Here is a 19044-nt window from a genome sequence, read left to right as displayed (position 1 = left end):
AGTGAGAGCGAGCTGATACGCTCATTAGATGTGGAAGCGGCGTGTCAGAATTATGATTATGGAGTGCGGATTTCCTGTGGGAAGAGTGACTCTGAAAGCCCTCGTTGTGGATGCGGTGGGGATAAGAAGGGCGGGGCTTGTCAATTAGTTTGGCGGGACTCTCGAATGTCGGACGGAGGGGATATCCTGGTCACGAACCCCGCGGTCTGATAGAGTCAAATACCGCGAGGATGAGGGTCTGATGTCTTGAGGAATTGGAAACTCAAGAAGGGGTATCAAATCTTGCTGTCACATATGCTGTTAAGCAGAGTGACAACTTACGTAGCAATGTGTAGATGTAGAAGGGATGAACATCCAAGTATCGGATTAAGCCAAAATGGAAGAGCTACAGAACTTGGGTGATATTAAGCGGAGAGAAGGCAAAGACCACGCCAGAAAATAGATGCTAGACGCCCTCGTATGCGTTGACAACTTCGTCTGGACCGTGAGTAGACCTCATGGCACGGTGGATGTATTTACAACTTCAGCTTAGAGATTGGCTCAACTCTAGGTTAACTCCTACCCCAAGCCATTTCTCAATCATATGTACTGCTTCAAAGTATAGACAATGGAACCCGCCACTCCTCCAAACAAAACCACCAAATCTCACCGAGACTCTCCGAATTCCACCACCAATAACCCCCTCAACACCCACTCGTCTTAACATTCGTAGCAACACATAACTTCCCATCCGGCTCGCTCGAAACCAACTTGGGCTCCGCACCACTACTATTCCCCTTAAAGTTCTCGCACACCTGCGCGCCGCCCAGCACGCACGAGTCCCTCACAATCGTCCCATCCTGTTGGTATCCCTAATATAGGGTAGTTAGTTCGAACCGTAGTTAACGAAGAGATTAATTAAACTATATAAATATCTGCGTAGTAGGTATAAAAAGGAGGTTCTAACTATAGGTTAGGCTAGTTACGATAATTATAAATAAGGCCCTTAATTAGCCCCTATATAGTTAGCTATATACCGCGGTTAAATTAGACTTTTAATCTAATACTAACTTTCTCTTTTTTTTATTAATTTAACTACTATAGTTAGAGGTATAATTTAACCTTAGGCCCGTTTACTAAGTTATTTCCTTTTCCCCCTTTTTTTTATTTTTTTTATATAACTTATTTTTTTATTTATATAATAACTTTTCTACTACTTATAAATTACTCTAATCCTTTATTTAGTACTACTTTTATAAAAGCGTTTGCGAGGTTATTTTTATTATTAATTTAATAAATCTCGAGTATTTCGCGCCTTTTATATAATTACTTAAGGGCTATAATATTAATTATAAACCTCTTTTCCTTCGTTATTCTTAATTTAATGAGGTATTTATATAGCAAGTAGGAATCGGTATAAATAACCGTTAGAATAAGTAAAAAGCTAATTCGATCGGTAATCTTCTTTAGTATTATTAAAATTACGTAAAAGAAGTTAACGCCGTTAATTATATTATAAACCTTTAATACTAATATATTTCTCGTTACTTATTTACTTTTAGTTAATAAGTAATAGATTATATTACTATATATAGTAAATTTACTCTTACTTATACTCTTATTAACTAAAATAATAATATACCCTAATTACGAAGTAAGGTCGTTATTATTCGTAAATAACCTATTGACAAAGATATAAAGCTTATTAATTATAAGGTTAATCGGGTAATAAACGAGACCTCGATCGAGATTTATTTATTACTACTTAAGCCGCTTATTAAGTACTTTAATATTTTATTTAGTTAAATTTATAGCTTATACTACCCTAGCGTAGTTAAAAATTACCTTAGGCTAATAAATACTTATAATATATACCCCTTATATAAGCTTAGCTTTATACTACTTTTTAATATTAGTTACGTTCGGATTAATAAAGTTAATCTTCTTACCCTACCCCTTTTATTAAAAAACGACGGTTTCCCTTTCGATTATAAAAATCTTATTATTAAATACTAAGGGGGTGTTTATTATAAGGACCTCTTTTAGCTTCGTTACGAAGCCCGCTTTTTAAAGCTCCTTATCCTCTTTTTTTATAAAGTTAATATCGAATAGGCCTAATATATCGTTAATTTATATTTTAACGATCCTAAATTAATTACCTTTATACTCTATAATTAGTAAGTACGAGTCGTATATAAAAGTAATTATTAATAGTTAATTAATATAAAAATCGTAGTAAGTAGCCTACTAATAAGTACCCGATTTTGCGAGCCTATATAATAACTTAAATACTTTAATAATCGTACTTTCTAAGTACTTACTAACTATTTTTCTTAGTAAATAGGCTAAGATTTTCCTTATAAGCCCTATAACTAATTAAGTATAGGCCTAGGTAATATTATAGCTCTAAATTTTATATCCCTTTTTCTATAGCAATATTATTAGTACTATTATTAATCGTTAACTATAGCGCTATATAATAAGTAATTATATAAGTAGCGTCGCTTTTTTAACGTCGCCGTACCCCTAAATTACGTATCTAAACTTCTTATATAGCTAGGGTATTCCTTTCCCTTTAATCTTACGAACTATTTATAATTTAAATATATAGAAGTTTATATATTTTTCTAAGTTATATAAGATAAATTAATAGACCCCTCGATCGTAAAGAGTATTTATTTTAATAAGATCTAATCCCTTATACGGTTTTTTAATAGTTATAATTATACCTTCTTTACGTAGTTTAACTACTAACTTAAAATCGGCTTTCTCTTTTACTATATAAAAAGTATTAATTACCTCGTTGTTAGTAATAAATCACCGCGTTAAGGCTTACTGTCGTAATCTTCTATAACGTCTTACTAATAATATTAGTACCCTTTTAATAGTTTCCTCTTCCTCGTCGTTTATTAATACTATTATAACGATTTCGTTAAAAATAATTTCCTATACCTCTACCGTAGGTTATATAGTTTCCCCTAGCTCTTCTTCTTTTTATAAATTAAAAATTACCTCGTTAAGATCTATATAATACGGTCTAACTACCGTAATTAATACTTTAAATAGCTAGTTACGATTTCTTATAACTATATAAGAGCGCTCGTTAATAAAAATTAACTTATATAGCCTAGCCTATTATTAAATAATTTCGTATTATACTTATATATCCGAATTTAATAATATATCTAAATTATCCCCTATATCGGGCCTATTATATATAATAATTACCTCGTTAACTTACTTTTTTATACTTACCTCGCGCAGTACCTATATTACTTTTTTAATTACTTAGGCTTATTAGCTTATACCTAGCGACGGTAGTAAAGCTAAGGTCGTTCTTAAATATACTTTAAATACTAATAACGTTAATATAAGTCTATTAGGCCCTATAGTATCGTTATAGTATTTAAGTACTATTTAGAAGTATTCGTCGTTAATAGAATCCGGATTTTTTTTTAATAATTCTAAACGCCCTTTTTAATTACTAATATGCCCTCTTTACTTTTTTAATATTATAATACGCTTTAACGAGTACGACTTTTAGTTATATACCGTAGGCCGTCGTATTATTCCTAAATTCTACTAACTTAAAACTAATACTAGCGTCGGTTTTAATACTATTTAGCGGTCCTTAGTATATATTAATCTAGCTTTTTTATAAGGCTACTTATACTATTTTTACTTATAAATCCTAAAGGAATTGCCCTACTTAAAAGGATACAGCTACGTTAATTATATATAGTACTAACTAACTATTTAAATAAAAAATATTAACGACGATTTCCTAATTAAAGTTAAGCTTATTACGTAATTTAAATTTAAATCTGCGTAGGCTTTACGTATTTATTTAGTATTAATAGCATATTTTTATTAACTACTCTAGCGCCCCTATTTCGATATTATTATTACTTAATTACTTTAAGAGGTTATATAGCCCCGTAACTAACGGGTACCCGAATTTCTAGTATAGTTTTCTAAGCTTATCTTTCGTTAAATAATTAATTAACTTCGTATCGTTAGTAAGCTTTATAAACGCATACCCCTATCGTTATTTAACTATCTCGAAGTACTTATTACTAAAGATTCTATTCCTCGTATTATTAAATATAATACTTAGTTAATCTATATTTTTTAAATATAAGAGAAATAGGGTATTAATAAGTAAAATATAGAAAGTTATTATTCCGAAGTACGTCTTTATTTTTATTATACTTAGGGCGATGATTTTTTTACCTAGGCTAAAACTAATCCTTATAATACTTATTATTAACGTATTAAGCATTACTAGCGCGATTTTTTATAGCGCCTAGAATTACCCTTTTTCTCTAGTTAACTATTATAATACTTTAGTATTTAAGATAATCTTATAAAAATTATCTAAGCCGTACTTTTCGCTCGTATAGAATACTTATACGAGTTTAGTATTCGAGGGATCTAAGTAATATAAAAAGGACCCCTCTAACTATCCCTAAATATACTTAGTACTATATTCCTTTTTTTTAAATATTAAAAAAGAGAGCGTCTTCTTTTTAATTATTAAGAGAATAGGCTTCGGCCCTATTAAATTTACCTTTTTAGCTACCTCTATATCCGTTATTTAAAGGACCTTTTTTTATTATTTATAAATAAAAACCTATTTATTAAGAGTTTTTGCTACTTTTTATTTATTTAGCTTCGTATATTCTTTAAAAGCTAACGGGGTAAAAAAAGAATAATTAATATCGTTAATTTTATTATAATTTAATTCGTTAGTATAGGAGGTAAGATCTTCCTTATTTTCTAAATTTTTTATAAGGGGTATATACTTTAAGCCGCTATTTTAGTTACTATTACTAAGTTCCGTACCCCCGGATCTACCCTTATATATAATAAAAAATTAGTTAAACTAACGAGGGCTAGTTTTACTATTTACTACTCTCGACTTTTTGTATTATTTATATAATTTAATACGCTCTTCTTTAGAATAGTTATTTAACTAATATCTATCCTTTTTATAAATATAATATTACCTTTTTTATTACCCTATTCGTAAGTTAAATCTTTACTTATTTAACGAATTTAGGCCTCTTTATTAGCGATTACTATATCTAGCCTCTTTTCTTTTTTGATTATATATTTAATCGACTTAATATTATTAATAAGGGCCGTTATATACCTAGAGGTAGGTTTAATATAGTATTCTCGCCTTAATATTAAAACTAGATCTTAGCTTTAAGTAAAGCGTTTCGTAGTTTTTAGATACTTAATATAGGGTTATTTTTATTTTTAATATATACTAAATTACGGTATAAAAATATTTAACTTTTTACTTATTTATCCCCTTATTTAACTAGGTTTTCGCTAGCTTATTAATTCGATCGATAAGCTCTTTAAAGATCTTTACTTACGATTTACCCTCTATTATCCTAGCTATAAATATATAAAAAATCGCTTATAGCTTAAATAAGAGCTCTAGGTTCTTATTATAAGTCTTAAAGCGGCTTTAGATTATATTAATTATACTAAAAAAGTTATTTTAATTAAGATTACGCACCGCTTCGTAATAATAATTAGAGGCTTTATTTACGAATATAATATTAATTACTAAATAGTATTAATATTCCCTAATTCTGACTTTTTTATAATAATTATAAAATATCGTTAGGGTTTTTTATAAAACCTTATACTTCCCCTTAGAATATAATTTCTCTTTTAAGAAGATCTTTTTAAAGTTTATAAATTACTTCGTATTTACTGCTAGATTTTTAATATTTATATACGATCCCTACGTCGCTACGTATTATTAATAACTTCGGGTCGTTTATTTCCTTTTTTATTAACTAATCGGCGCCGAATTTCGTATTAATAATAGTAACAAGTTATAAATTAAAATAAGTAGAATTATTCATTATTATACTTCTAATACTATATTTTACCCTAATATATTCTTTTATAATAATAGATTTCCGTTAGTAATTATAAAAAGGAAATCTAGGTCGTTTACCTTTTTTTTAAATTCGTTAAAGTAATTATATACTTTATTAACCTAGGCCTAGTTCTATAATACGAATTCCTCCTTTATAATTATCGTTATTAATATTTTATATAGCTCTTGTAATTATAATTATACTAATAATACCCCTTACCCATAAAGGAATTTATTAATTACTTTTATAATTCTTAGGCTTGCGCTCGTAAACTATTCGTTTAGTTAGTAACTAAGGTCGTTTACGATTTTATAAAATAGGGGTTGCCCCTATAGCCCCTTTTTTTTATAAACCTTAATTAAATAGATTAATATTATATTAATTTACTTATTATTAAGCTAATCTGCGATTTTATATATTTATATCCTTTGATAATCCGGGTTAATATTTATTTACTTATAAAGGATTAGGATTCTATTTCGAATTAGGTTTTTTTTTTTTTTTTACCTTAACTTACTAAGGGTCGTGCTCTAGCTTATATTTATATTAGTAATTACTAGCGTATTTAATTTTAATAAGGATATATTCAATCCGCGCACTAGTTATAATAAATCTATACTTTTACTACTTAACGAATTTATTAAAGTCTAAGAAATTCCTACTTCTTCTTATTATCTTGCTACTATTCTCGTTTTTATTATTTTTAATAATTATTACTACCTTTTTAAATCGCTAGTTATCGTACTTACTAAGATCCTCTTTTTTATTTAATATAAAAAGGTAAGTTATAATAGTTCCTTTTTATAATAATAGCGGTAGACGTTTATATTATTATAAAAAGATATAATAATTAGTCTCGGGATCTTTATTAATTATTAATTTCCGCTACCCCGTATATTTTTAACTTCTTAAGCCTCGTACTTTTTATAATCTTTAAATAGCTTCTTTCCCTAACTTACTTTTTTTAGGGTAGTATTCCGTAAGAATAGTTAAAAATAAACGCTAAATAGCTCGTAAAAAAGCTATATAAGCTATTAAAAACTATATAAGCCGTTAAGTATAATTAACAAAATTAAGCTCTCTTTTTTATAAAATCGTAAATTTTAAAAACTTATTAAAAATACTTACTTATTACTCGTACGTAATAAGGTTAAATATCTTAAAAATCTTATTTTTTATAGCCTCTCGGTATTTTATTTTATATTTTTTAAATAATCTTTTTCGTAGCTTAATTATAGTTAAATAATTATTACTTATTAATAATCCTTTTTATTACTTAGTTAATTTTTTAAAATTAGTAATCTCATACTAGGAGCTAGTATAAAAAGAAGCCTTTTAATAGCCCTTTAAAAAAAAAAAATTCTTTTCTCCTTAGATCCTCGTCCTTTTAGCCTTTTTTTAAGTTAATAATAACTTTAGTAAAAAGTTATAAAACTATTTTAAAATAGCCGCTTTTTTTTTAAGTTAATTTCCGAGATCCGTAATACTCTTAACTCGATACTATTAAGACCTTTAAATTCCCTCCTCTCTTATTAAACTATCCCTTATATTTTATTTTTAAGTAATACCCAGGGGGTAATTAAGGGAATTATAAAGGGGTTATTTAAATCGCGGGCTTAAGGTTATATTTATAAAATCCTCGTAATAATAAACTTTTTTATATATTATAAATCTCTTAGCTTAATAACTCTTATAAAGTTATTTTTATTACTAAATAAGAATATTTACGTTTAAAAATCCCTTTTTTTAATTACGTAATGCTTTTTTATACCGTATTATTAAGCTCGTTCGTTATATTAATTAATTAAATAAGTAGTCGTTACGTAAGTATTTTTTTTATTAATTTAACTAGTTAATTTTTAATTACGGGCCGGTTATAAAAAAGTTATTTAATAAAAAAGCTACTTAGGGCGATAGTAAAAGGCTAGTTATTTAAGTAGTTTTATTAATTAATATAGTTTAACGTAATAAACGTCGACCTCTCGTAAGTAATAAAGGGCTACGATTATTTAATTCCGTACAGTATTTAAAAATCGCCTCTTTTTTTATTTACTTCCGTAAGGTTAATTAGTATAAATCTCTTATTTTATATAATATTAAGAAGTCGTCTCTTTTACGTAGCGAGATACCTTACTAATTTATAATAATAAAATTTGATTACTAATTAGTATTAATATTCCTAATATAAGGTAGTTAGTTCGAACCGTAGTTAACGAAGAGATTAATTAAACTATATAAATATCTGCGTAATAAGTATAAAAAGGAGGTTTTAACCGTAGGTTAGGCTGGCTATAATAATTATAAATAGGGCCCCTAATTGGCCCCTGCGCAGTCGGCTGTATGCCGCGGTCGAATTGGACTTCTAATCCGACACATCCCCCAAGTTCCCGTTGACACCGCTGAGCACTTTCCCGCCGTCGAGCCGGATATTGTCAAAGGTCGAGTGCCGCGCCACCTGCGTCTTGCAGTTCCCGCAGCTGCGGTACATTTTGCTGCAGTTCTTGCAAAAGTAGTTCTTCACGGCGACGGTCCCGCCGCCGTCGTGCTGGAGGACCTTGTCGGCCGCGTCTTGGGCGCCGCCGCCGTTGACGTAGGATGTACCCGAGGTCTGGCGGAACGTGATGGCGTCTTCGCAGACTTTTTGGAACCAGCTGTCGTAGAAAATGTCAGTGGCTGAACTTGAGGAAAGAACATCTAGGTCAAAGGGGGGGGGCAGCGAGGTCTTGACTTACACGTTGTTGATGGTACAACTCCCCAAACAATGAATCCCCTCACCATTATTAGGCCCAATAATCACATTGCTAATCGTAGCCCCTTCCTCGAGGATAAACACCGCGTCCTTGTTCCCGCCCTCAGTCTGGCCCTTGCAGGTACTCGGACTCCGATCCCACATCACCATCCCGCCGTCAAACGACTGGCCCGCAGCAATGGTCTTGACGGTTGCAATATTCTGCGACCCCTTGGCCGTTGGGAACGTCGTCTGCAGCTCCGTGTTGGCGCCGCCGGAGGTCGTTCCGTTGCCTGCTGCGGAACCACCACCGCCGCCACTGGCTGCGGATCCGGATCCGGAACCTGGCGCCGGAGTGCCCTTTGGCGCATGAGCCGGGACGCTAGAGTGCGCTTTCGAGCCCTTGGAGGAACCACCGCTCCCCTTGTGCGACGTCTTGGAACCGCTCTTTGAGCTGGTGGTGGGCGAGGCCAGACCGAGGGTAGAGAGGCAGAGGGCCAAGACAAGGAGGTTGTTTCGGATGTACATTGTATGGGCTAGCTCGTAAAGTGGGCTGTGCCCTTTGAGATGAGGTGGTCGTGATGAGGGGGAAAGTGGCTGATAGCGTCTTGGCTATGACAATAAAACGGTTGGGATGAACTTGATGAAGAGTCTTGGCTCTACTCTATGGGATATTCTTGGTATGTTGATAGAACCAGCTGTCATATGAGACGACCCAGTCGTTCAAGCAAAAAGATGTAAAACGAAACGAAAAAGAGTTCTTTGTGATCTTATTGGGGAAAGCTCTTGGAAGCTGTTGCTGATGAACCAAATTCAAAAGCCCAATGGACGGGCGAACTCTATCATCTTTATATCCAAAAAAGTACTATTTGTTTCTTGTCTTTCGACTACCCATTCTCAATGCCAATGAATCCCTATCCTCCCGAATCTCTCACTCAGAGTTCAATCAACACACATCTCTGGGTTGGGCGCCCGACTGTCCCGTGAACCCGGACCCGCGCGCAACGATCACAATGCGCTTCAATCCCCCAAGAAAGCACGTTCCTCGCAAGAATAGAAAATCTATCCAAGAACGTTGGCGCGCTTCACGTAAGGTACACGACCCCAGTCGTCTGAAACCCGTGCGCATTAAGCTTTCTTCTGACAAGTCAGATAGAAGAAGTAAGGACCCAGTCCAGGACTCCAGAGCAGATGTACAAGCCTGTGAGAGAGAGGCCTTCTATTCTTCAAGGTACCGTTCCAGAGGAACGGGATGAAAGTCGTGGGCAATCAACTCAAAAAAAGCTTATACCAAACCCACCAATCAGTCTCGGCCCCTATTAGTCCCAACACCATGGCACAAAGTCCCGGCAGTAGTCCCCAATCTAAACGACGTCTGATCTTCTTAATGCAAGACTCCTATCCCACACGGACCTCCATCGCGTCCGAGACTACCCATCTAGCCCAGGGATACACCCCCAAGAAAAGCAGCTCAAGATAACTCATTCACCAGCCATGCCTGGATTCCTGCTGTCACAGCTGAGTAAGGCAGCCTCGGACTCCGGGACTCGTGGGATGTAATCAATACCTACTATGTCCCGTCATCTACCTCGAAAAGAAGAAGGGGGACGTGCAGCAACTCTGAAGCACAACCATAATATTCTTCAAACTACCTCTGGTGGGCTCACATCCCACCTCTCTCTATCCTATGCATGATCCTTCCCATAGCTCGGCATAGGTATCCGAATTTTTTGCGTTCGCTTCTTGTTAACCTCGTGAGAAGAGGACTGTGTGGCAGTGCCACACATGCCATGCGTTCCTCTTGACACCTCCCATTAACATTCTCGCCAGTCCGTGCCTCCCTTACATCATGCCTCCTTGCCCATCATCATGCTTAGAAGGACTACGGGCTTGAATCTGCTGATCACCAAGCCGAACGCCTCGGAACATGACATCGCGTGGTTCGAAAGGATTTCAGACTTGATTGTAAAAATTATTTACTTGAATCAACCACCCTCCCAGCGCCTTTATTATTCCGTTTCCCCATTCCCCATCCTTTCGGCTTGCCACTTTCCCCCAATCACGCCTCCTCTTCCAGTTATTCCGATGCCGTCCGCGGAATCTCTAAAGATCACCTCCTTTGTTGATATGACCCTTGCTGATACCCGCTCTGCTGTTGAGGCCGTTGTTGCTGATGCTGCTGTTGCTGTGACTGCTCCCTCCGAATCTGCCTCTCAAACCTCTTCCCTTCCGTCTTCGCATCCTTCTCCCCGTTGAGGCCAACCCTCTTCAGCTCCTCTTTCACCATCCCCACAGCTTCGGCCACTACGTCGTCGCCCCTTCGCCAGGTATACAGCGCCACACCATGCGACTCCAAAATCTCCTGGGCCCGCTGCAGCCGACGCATCCACAGCTCGTGCTTCCTATTTGGTGCTGCTGCCGTCGGCCCCAGGTTTGGACTGCCGTACGTCGGAGATGTGGATCCGGACCTAAGACTGGCCGTCTGCGCCCTCACAAATGGCGGCGGCTGAACCTGCTGTGGCCGGGAACCCGCGGAGGGCGGTGGCAGCGCTTCGAAGTCGACGTCTCCGTTGGCCGATAGTCTCCGCCGGCTGCCGAGGCTCCGAGGGCTCAGACTACGGGAGCTGGAGACGGTCCCCACACGCCGAGGCGGTGGAGGCGCCGGTGCAACTTTGCTCGTCTTACTCGTGTCGTTTTGTGACGTAGAGGCTGGTATCTTGGCCGTGCTCGGTAGGCTCCTGTTACTTCCGATTGTCTGCTGCGATGAATTGTGCATTTGCGATAGAGGATGAGGATTGCTCCGGTCCGTAGACGGCTTGCGACCGCTCGGCATCGGGGGAGGCGTAGCACCCATGCTGTTGACCTTGATTGTGGGCACATTGGTATCAGACGGAGCGCCGCGCAGCGCAGCAGGCTTGTTAGGTCGTGGTGGAGGGGGCTTTCGGCTAATGGGGGTATCGGTGGTGCTTGAATGCGGCTTCGGTCTGGCCTGGATCTGGGCTAGGGCAGCGGCGTCGTTCAGCGTGGTCTCTTCAGGTTCGTCGGAAAAGTCGATCAGATCGCCCATGACAGGCCCGACCGTCTTTGCCTCGCCGCGTGGAGGAAGCCCCGGACGATTTGTTGGAGCATCACTGTGGTCCGTGGCCTTTGATATTGAGCCCCTCTGACGTGCGCTGCTGCTCTCGAAAGATGTATCAAAGTACCCGGCTTGCTCCGGCGTTGTGACATCGCGGATAAAGATGGCGATGATGCGTCCTGGGTGGGCTTCCACAAGCTCTGTGTAGACTTCCAGATCTGCCTCTCCGCTGTCACCAACTAGGAGAAACCTGCGTTCGGGGAAGTCGTGCATGAGCCTGGTTAGGGTACTCTTCTTCCTCTCCGCAACTGGCTCAAAGATACCCTGAAGCATGCCACTGTATTGCTTCAGATGAAGCGATCCAGGCGGCAAGCCGGCTATCATGAAGTAACTGGCCAGCACCGGGAACAGTTGCCAGGGGCTGTTCGAACAGTAGTGCAGGCTGACCCCCATTGAGTGTAACTCGTTGTACCATTCCCGAACACCTTCCACCGTCAAGTCCTTGAGCTCGCGGACAAAAGTATTGCGGAATATCTCCTTTGCGCCACCCGAAATGTTGGAGCGCTTAATCGTGTCGTCAATGTCACTGATCAAGCTGACACCCTTCGGTTCGATGATCTTGACTTCCTGGGTCGCCGACAAGTCCTCGTTAGCGAGGACGCGGACGTGCGTAGGGACAAATTCCAAAGCGGCGCGGAGGATGAAGTGGCCCGCGTCGTTAGTCTGCACAGTCCGTGACGCCGATTTCTCGTCGTTGTAGAAGAAGACAGTGATGGGCAGCTGGACTAGAGGTGTAGTCATGAACGGTGCTATCCTAGCCATGAGGTTGGCATTCGCAACAGACAGCTCGGCATCTGTCAAATCATTGCCCGTAGTGTTTGTCCTAGTCGGTGCCAATTTGGGAGACCCGGGAGCTGTCATCGGCGTGTGCGTGCCGCTTCGTGACCTGGATCTCGCTCGGTATATGCTATTCGCATCGTCGTCGGATCCTTCCTTTGGCGCTTCGCTAAAACCACCTTGATACGCCACACGCTGTTCTTCTTGGCCTCTCTTCTCGATTTCTGCTGCTTCTTTCGCAATCTTTTCCTGCTCTCGCCGTTCCTCGTGTGATTGATGTAACGCAGAGAGGTTATCGGGCGCAGGCGCATCCTGTCTGGGGGCTGGGATGCCGCTGAGCTGGCGTGCGAGGCCGATGAGAATGCGGTTGCGCCGAGTGATTGGCCCTTTATGAGGAGAGTACACCCATCCCCTGACGTCGATATCTACGATGGCTTTCTCGTCTTCGTTACGCTCCCACTCTTTCCTCCAAAACTCTTGGTCCCTAGCGCTGCCAGGCTCTTCTTCGGCGTGCTGCTGGTATGCCGCTGTCCAATCTTGCTTGACATGCCGCTTTGCGTACGATGGGAAGATGACCATCTGATCGTCTCCCTGAACAGTGATGGCGACGTCAGGGAACGATCCCGGAATCGTGGTCCTCGGCATACCCTCACCCGGCTCCAAAGGCCTTGCCCGCGTCTGCGCATAGCCTTCCCTGATCTCGTTGACTCCTACCGCAGCGGCCCGGTACATGCTCCCTGCCTTCGCAGCCAGCCACTTCCGCCGAAACCCTCTCTCGCCTGGGGTGGGCGGATCCTCTGCCGAGCCATATCCATAGCCATTACTGGCGCCTCCTGCGCCTCCGCCCCCGCCTCCGCCGTAGGTCGTCGTGTAGTCTGAGAAGGTGGGCATCTTCTTGCTTATAGTGCCTCCTCGATCCCTCGCATGCCGCTTCGGCCTGACCGAGGGCGGACCTAGGAGCAGCCGGCGACTGTGCCGCGCAAAGACGTCGACGAGTCTCGACTTCTCGTTTCGCTTGCGCTGACGTTCGAGGATGTATCGGTAAATGCTAGACTGGAATCGGTGTTTAAGCTGCGGGAGGGTATCAAGACGAAAGTTGAGAACGCGCTCGCGGTATCGGTCTCGTACGCTTCGTGGGAAAAGATATCGGAGGAGACTCGTGCGGTTATGAGGATGCGGACGCGGCGGACCAAATCGCCCGAAAGGAGCCAGCTTGTTCGTAGTTTGTGCCTTGGACAAGAGGTCCAAAGACAATAGCAGGAGTACGTGGAACCGTCCCTAGGTTTTGGAGTATTATGGAAGGATGAAAGCTCGAGCTAGGCAAGAGGTTTGACCAAGGTCGTTGGAGAAGCCGAGGCGAATGAGGTAAGGCGATGAGTGCACGATGTTACGAGGCTGGCAGCCGACAGCGTCTTCTGACCCCCACGCTCTACAGCTGATGAAGGGACGGCAGAGAGTGATGGAAGCACATGATCTCGGGCGGCTCTGGATGGTTTTGGAACTTGGTGCGAACTGGTTCGTGGTGGAGAGGAGCGGGAGCACGCGGCGAGGTAAGGGAAGAAGTTGAACTCGTGACGTTGCGGGAGGGCGAGGTCTCAGAAACTCAAGCTAAGTTGCGTTAAGGTAGGCGTAGGTGCCGCGGTGCCGTGCAGATTTGGCTGGGGCTCGAGGGGCAGATGCGACGAAGTGTTAGAAAGCGATTTATGCGGAAATAAGCAAGGTGCAAGCAAGGAAGCAAGCTCTCTCTGAGCTAAGGCATCCCACATGCATTTCCAGGGCTCCAGCGGCCAGCCAGCTCTAGCCTTCCAAGGCTCCTCTTCTGTCGCCGAGCTGACGGCAGCTGAGGGCCCGGGGGACGTGCTCCGGAGCGAGACAGGCATTACGTCATCCGCACCTCAAGCTGCAGACATCTGGGCCGCTCGGTGTAAGGTATTTTCGGCTAGCTTACAAGCTGTTAGCACATACTTAACACAGCTTAAGCCTTGTAGTGATGGCAGGTCCATCTTTGATGATCGGCCGGGGATGACATGGGATAATTGCAACGTCGCTTGGCCCCCAAAAGCAAGAAGCACAGACTGTTTACTCCATGGTTCATCTGCAGTCCGGAGTACCTAAGTTGTGGCTTGCTACTTCATCCTAAATGTTCATGTAGTTGTATGTAAAAGCAGAAGGTACTCACACCCTACTAGCCCCCTTTAATTCAGCAAATGGGTGGCAATGGACCATAGTGAAGGAATGAAATGGTATTGTAACATGGTATTGTAGTCTAGACTTTTGGACACCGTAGAGCACCTCAAAATCACCGCTTCTGGCGCGCCAGCTTCGCCCTGGTCCTCCCCTTGGCCGGCACATTCTTCTTCTTGGGCTGCTTCTTCAGGTTCAGCACCGCGCCCTTGCCGTCACGCTCCGCCCGGCCCTTCTTCCACACCTTGTCCTCGCTCCTCATCTCCTTGGCGTCGAGCTTCTTCTTGTCCTTGTTGCTCAGCTTCGGCTTCTTGCCGTTCTTCGGTCCGTTAAGCTCCTCCCGCCCCGCAATCTTGGCCTTCTTCTTGTCCTCCTCCGTCTCGAACCACGTCCGCTTCGGCCGCGCCTTGATCTCGGCCTCGTGCTGCATGATATTCTCGCCTTTCTTGAGCTGCATCTCGGCCTGCTGGAACTGCTTCTCCTGTTTCTCTTCGACCATGATCTCCTCGATTTCGTCCTCCATCTCGTCCACCTGGTCCTGCCACTTGTCCGCCTCCGTTGGCTCGATGACGCGGCTCATGATCTTGGCGCCGTTAGCCTTGCCGGCCTTGACCGCCGCCTTGACGACCTTGCGGTCCGGCTCTGCCGCCAGCGTGATGGCCACACCGGTGCGGCCGGCACGAGCTGTACGACCGACTCTGTGCACGTAAATCTCAATGTTTTGGGGTGCTTCGTAGTTGATGACGGTGTCGACGCCCTTGATATCGAGACCACGAGACGCAAGATCCGTCGCCAAAAGGTAGTTGACCTTTCCGTCGCGGAAGTTTTCAACACTGGCAATTCTCTGTAAACTTGGTCAGCAGCTGTATCCAATCAAGAAGAAATTGTAAGAACTCACCTGAGCTTGGTTCATGCTACCGTGTAGCTCTGCGCAAGACAAGCCAAACAGTCCAAAGATGATTCTTGCTCGGTGAGCGTCCTTCTTTTGGCGGAAGAAGATGATGACACGCTCGGTGTGCATTGTCTTGCAGATGTGCACGAGGTAGCCCATGCGCTTCTCATCGCGACCGGGCCTCAGGCGTACAAACTCTTGCACCAAGGTAGTGACGGTCTTGTTCTTTTGTGAGTCCACCATGACTCTGGCGGGCTTGTTCATGCCCACTCGCACCAGCCTGTCGACGGAAGATGTCATGGTGGCGGAGAACAGCATCGTCTGTCGTGACTTGGGCAGGGTCGTCAAGATCTCGTTCAACTCATCGGCGAAACCATCCTCAAGCATGCGATCGGCTTCGTCGAGCACGAGAATCTCCACGGTATCGACATTGAAGCTGGCAGAGTTTCTCATGTGGTCAATGAAACGACCGGGCGTGGCGATGATAACGTCTGGCCTCAGTCTCAGCTCGACCTCCTGAGCCTTGAGACTCAGACCACCGACAGCGAGAGTGAACTTGATATCGGTGTAAGCGGCCAGCTTGGTGGCAACAGCGTGACACTGGATAGCCAGTTCACGGGTAGGAGTGAGGATGACGACACGGCTCGTCGGCACCTTCTTGGGCCTGTACAGGAGACGCTCGAGAATGGGGACCACAAAGGCGGCCGTCTTTCCTGAACCAGTTACCGCACCACCGACAACGTCCTTGCCCATCAAGGCAATGGGCACAGTCTTGGCTTGAATGGGCGTAGGCTTGGAGAAGCCGACAGCGGCCAGACCTCTCAGAAGAGGACGCGAAAGAGACATGGCCTGGAATGATGATGCCGTATCCTTCTTGCCGGGCTTTGCAGGCTCCTCGGGGGCGAAGAAAGCGTCACGCTTCGCTTGTTCCTCTGCGTCTTCCTCCTCTTCGTCATCTGTTCCGCGGTCGTCGGGATGATCCACCGGTGTCGCAACGGAATCGTTGTCGGATGCTGCATCGTCGTCGTCTTCTGCATCCTCTGCGCCAGAGTCTTCTTTTTCGGCATCAGAATCCTCGGCACCAGGATCCACGCCCATGCCAAAGGCATCGTCGGCCAGAACTCCATCTTCGTCGTCGTCGAGGTCGATATCTACGTCCATGTCGTTATCCACCTCGGCGTCTGCCGCAACCTCCTCTTTGTCCTCCTTCGGCTTGTCCTCGCCACCCTTCTTTGCCCGTCTTCTGCGAATGATTTCGTCCAGGTCAACACCCGCGGCAGCATTGCTGTTCATGGACTTCTTTGCGCCTTCGAAGCCCCAACCCTCGAGTTCTGCGTCGCCGAATTCGATGGCATTGTCTTGCGCAAATTCAAAATCCGAATCCATAGCACCATCGTCTTCGTCTTTCTGGCCCCAGATACCCTCGGCGACTTCGTTCTCTGGCGACTCTTCTCTGGCGGCCTTTTTCGACTTCTTGGTGGCCTTCACCTTCTTTTTGGGCGGCGGTGCCACGGTCTCCTCCTCGACAATTTCCTCGTCATTGTCGGAGATTGTGTGAACGAAGTCGTCGTCGATCTGCTTGCGCTTGTGAGAAGGCGCCATGTTGAGTGGTGGAATGGTTGGTTGAGAAAGACAGTTGTCGGGACCGCGGGGTATCGTCAAGCTTTCACACACACGCCTGTTCTCACACTCCAGCAGTTCCCAGAGCCAGAAATTTTTCTGGACGGACGGTGGAGCTAAACTTTTTCTGCCGTCTCCAGAGACCATCCCCCTGTCACGGGCGGTCAGACGCGAGACTATTGGGACAGAGTGGGCCTTGGATCGTTTGTTAACTTCGTTCATCAGAAGGAAGAAACGTAACAAAAAGATACGTACTGATCTTGACTTGGACTTATGCACGTGACGGTGTTTGTCATCAGATTTTAGGGGCAGGGGCAACTCCCGATAGACCCCACCATGGTTGATTGGGCGACCATTTTATTGGCAACAATTTTGGCAGCCTTCACGCCGGGCGCCGACAAAGCAACGAGATTTAATTTCTGCCCTGTTGCTCTACAACTTGTATTTTTGGTCCTAACCAATCTCGGCACCTTGCTACTTTCCACACGTCTCCTTCTCGACTTCTTCGACCACCAACACCCACTACTACCAACCGCGTCTCTGCTTCTCTCGAGCGTCCTTGCGAATTTCCTTTTGACATCCATCCCGAGCGCGTTTTCCCGATTGTCAACACAGTTCCGGCCGCAGAGGCAAACACACACATACAAAATGGGCGAATCCAGGTGGGCAAAGCTTCCATCCCCTTCCGTCGCGGTGCTACACCCGGCAGCACCTTGGACGTTTGCGCATCGCAACTGTTGGCTGACACGGCATGGATTTCCAGACAAGAACTCATCCAGTGGCTGAACCAGCTTCTCTCTCTCAACATCACAAAGGTCGAGCAATGCGGTACCGGGTACGTTGCTGATCGGATACCCCTCCCCCGCCATGTGTTTATTGTGGGACCCAATGATGATTTTGATGATAGTGGTTGCTAATGTTTCGTTTCAATCTGCAGTGCAGCTCTCTGCCAGGTGTTTGACAGCATCTTCATGGATATCCCCATGTCTAGAGTCAAGTTCAACGTCAACAGCGAATATGCATACATTCAGAACTTCAAGGTGCTGCAGAGTAAGTTTGCGCCTTCCCACGCCGTCTCGCCTCTGCGTCCACCTCCATTCCATCATACACGGAAACGAAGAGTCACGGCTGACAAGACACTTCCTGAACAGACTGCTTCCACAAGCACCAGGTCGACAAGCCCATCCCCGTCGAAGCGTTGGTCAAGTGCAAGATGCAGGACAACCTCGAGTTCCTGCAATGGACCAAGAAGTTCTGGGACCTGAACTTCCCCGATCAGGAGTACGACGCCGTCTCCCGGCGAAAGGGCGCCCCCGTGCCCTCTGGCGGTGGTCCTGCTCCTCGTGCCGCGTCCGGTACCGGTGCGTCTGCCGCCAGACGGGGCGGTACCACACCCCTCGGCGGTGCACGCGTTCCCAAGGCGGCAGGCCCCGGCACAGCTGCCCTGCAGCAAGAGAACGCCACTCTCAAGGAGACGGTCGTCGGCCTTGAGCGCGAGCGTGACTTCTACTTCAGCAAGCTCCGCGATATCGAGCTCCTGGTGCAGCAGGCCGTGGAGGAGGACCCTGAGCTTGAGAAGCAGGAGGACGGCCTCGTCAAGCAGATCCAGACTATCCTGTACTCGACGGAGGAGGGATTCGAGATCCCGGCTGAGGGCGAGGCTGTCGACGACCAGGAGACCTTCTAAATCGGGAGGCTTCGAGGTAGGGCGACGATGACACAGATGGAAGAGAGGCTGTATTGTTGGATGGGAGGTTGTGTTCAGGGGATTTGGGAGGTAAAAGCACATGGGTTTGGCGCTAGTACAAATACCCTACGGCAC

General features: G+C 43.6%; 3 protein-coding genes across 3 annotated transcripts; 1 reads left to right on the top strand and 2 right to left on the bottom strand.

The window, feature by feature from the left end:
* Positions 1 to 8247: 8247 nt before the first annotated feature.
* CLUP02_04220 (pectate lyase A) lies at positions 8248 to 9141 on the bottom strand (the record flags this gene model as incomplete). Its single annotated transcript, XM_049283236.1, has 2 exons — positions 8248 to 8536; positions 8618 to 9141. 2 exons carry the CDS (start codon positions 9139 to 9141, stop codon positions 8248 to 8250), a joined length of 813 nt encoding a protein of 270 aa, XP_049140379.1.
* Positions 9142 to 10723: 1582 nt separating this feature from the next.
* CLUP02_04219 (uncharacterized protein) lies at positions 10724 to 17444 on the bottom strand (the record flags this gene model as incomplete). Its single annotated transcript, XM_049283235.1, has 6 exons — positions 10724 to 13804; positions 13861 to 14038; positions 14291 to 14420; positions 14475 to 14608; positions 14830 to 15554; positions 15609 to 17444. The coding sequence occupies 6 exons, from the start codon at positions 17442 to 17444 to the stop codon at positions 10724 to 10726; spliced, it is 6084 nt and encodes a 2027-aa protein (XP_049140378.1).
* A 114-nt stretch (positions 17445 to 17558) lies between these two features.
* Positions 17559 to 18909, top strand: CLUP02_04218 (EB1-like domain-containing protein; the record flags this gene model as incomplete). Its single annotated transcript, XM_049283234.1, has 4 exons — positions 17559 to 17884; positions 17986 to 18057; positions 18160 to 18272; positions 18374 to 18909. The coding sequence occupies 4 exons, from the start codon at positions 17559 to 17561 to the stop codon at positions 18907 to 18909; spliced, it is 1047 nt and encodes a 348-aa protein (XP_049140377.1).
* Between the last annotated feature and the right edge of the window lie 135 nt (positions 18910 to 19044).

Source organism: Colletotrichum lupini, chromosome 2, assembly GCF_023278565.1.
Source record: "Colletotrichum lupini chromosome 2, complete sequence".
Lineage (NCBI taxonomy): Eukaryota > Fungi > Ascomycota > Sordariomycetes > Glomerellales > Glomerellaceae > Colletotrichum > Colletotrichum lupini.
This window is presented reverse-complemented; position numbering and strand designations above follow the sequence as displayed.